This window comes from Cariama cristata, unplaced genomic scaffold (assembly GCF_000690535.1).
Source record: "Cariama cristata isolate BGI_N322 unplaced genomic scaffold, ASM69053v1 scaffold36872, whole genome shotgun sequence".
NCBI classification, from domain to species: Eukaryota; Metazoa; Chordata; class Aves; order Cariamiformes; family Cariamidae; genus Cariama; species Cariama cristata.
The window spans coordinates 4055-5745 of NW_009602794.1; the positions used below are offsets into that span (position 1 = coordinate 4055).

Here is a 1691-nt window from a genome sequence, read left to right on the forward strand (position 1 = left end):
CTCTGCCCCTCGATCCATTTACATCCCCCCCTGCCTTCAGCACTCACAAGTTTTAGGGAATGATCAGAATAAAGCAGCTTGGGGTATGTTACACACAAATTGTTCTTTTCTTCTGCATACGTAGTATTTAAAAAACCCAGCGTAAGCCCAGGTGGTGATTGAAAGTCTCTTAAAGCATTTGTATATTTTCATCTGAAAATCCTCCACTTCTCCCCCTTTTGCTGACACTGGGAAAGTCAATCCAGTGCTTGTATTTACATGGCTGCATAAAATTTTCCCTGACTGCATCTTAAAAAAAATCTTAAAAAACCAGTGAGAGAGAGAGAGAGATATATATATGTATAATATTTACATAAATAAACGAAGGCAGCGAGCAGACTGCTTCCTTCCCCTTTCTAACTGGCCAACTCTTGCCTTGCTTTCTGTGTTGTTGGTTTTTGTTTTTTGGCAACAGCAGGTTAACATCCCGGGGAAAACTGTCATTAGTCCCCTGTCCCTGTTGTTTTTTTTTTTTTCCCCTACATCCAACGATCACTATTGCACCAGCAATCTATTCAGGAGTTCAAGAGTTAAAGTTGCAGCACAGATTCTCCTTGCCTATTCCCTTAAGCCTCTCAATCTTCCATTAAATCCATTTCTCCATTGAGACTGGATGAGTTTTTTTCCCCTTCCCCCCACCCCCCAACCCGGCAGCTGCTGAATTTTCCACCCCACAGGCCGAGAGGCAAAGCCCAAAGCATTCTTGGAGGGTCACTTGGCAGAGTCCTCTCCCCGCCAGCGCTGCGAGATCCAGCCGGCACCACGCTTCCTACGCGAAGCCAAAACGTGAGCACATTCCTAACGCTTGTGCGTGCCATCGGAAAAGCAACCACGGCCCATCCGAAAGGATCCAGTCGAAAAGGGTTAAGTGTGCAAACAGCTGTACATCGGTGGGTGGGTGTGGATACGTTGGAAGCTCACGGCACGTCTGTCCTGCTAAGAGATCTTGCAGTTGTTGCGCGAGCAGTTCTGTGGAGGGCTCTGGGGCGGACGAATGGATTTGGATCTCTTCAAACTGTTACCTTTGCTGCTGCTCCCACCCCCGCTGCTGGCCAAGGAATACGACCGGCCGTGCATCATCACCGCGTTCATCCCGTTGGCCATCGAGAAGGATTTCAGGTGACTCTTGATGGTGACGGGCAATGGCAGCTTGTCAATGAGGTGGACTGGGGTGCAGGAAACGATGGCTCGGCAGCACAGGTCCTGCAAGCTGAACACTGGTGGGAAAAAAGACCAGATAGTCAAGGGCCAAGAGATTTCAAGGACTGCCTTCTCCCCACAACTATTCTTTGTGCTGCACAGTTCCCGTTCCTTTGGGGGGAGACGCCAATAATGAATGCGTAGGAGCCTCGAATGGGGAGCACATTAGTTAGGACAAAAGCTTGGGAAACCCCAGGCAAGCTCTGCCATTGGAGGTTAGTGCTTCATGAGGCACCAGCTTTGGTGTCAACACAGGGCTTAGACGTTGCCAACCCTCCTCTCTGCACAGCGCCTGGGGCAGGCAGCGCCTCGCTCACATTCCTCCCAGACCCTTGGCTTCTCAGGCCATCATCTGGCAACCCGAAGGACATGCCATGCCCAGGGAAGGGGGCAACAGGGTCAGCATGCCCCAAAGCAGGACAGTCTCACTTGCAGTCTCACAGGCTCGGACC

The 1691-nt window shown here is 50.6% G+C and overlaps 1 protein-coding gene across 1 annotated transcript in view; it reads right to left on the bottom strand.

Annotated features, from left to right (window-relative positions):
* Positions 1–975: 975 nt before the first annotated feature.
* RAB40C (RAB40C, member RAS oncogene family) overlaps positions 976–1691 on the bottom strand; it is a 24822-nt gene continuing 24106 nt past the window's right edge. The window contains exon 6 of the mRNA XM_009694911.1: positions 976–1256. Coding sequence (XP_009693213.1) covers positions 976–1256 — 281 coding nt within the window. The remainder of the gene's footprint in view (positions 1257–1691) is intronic.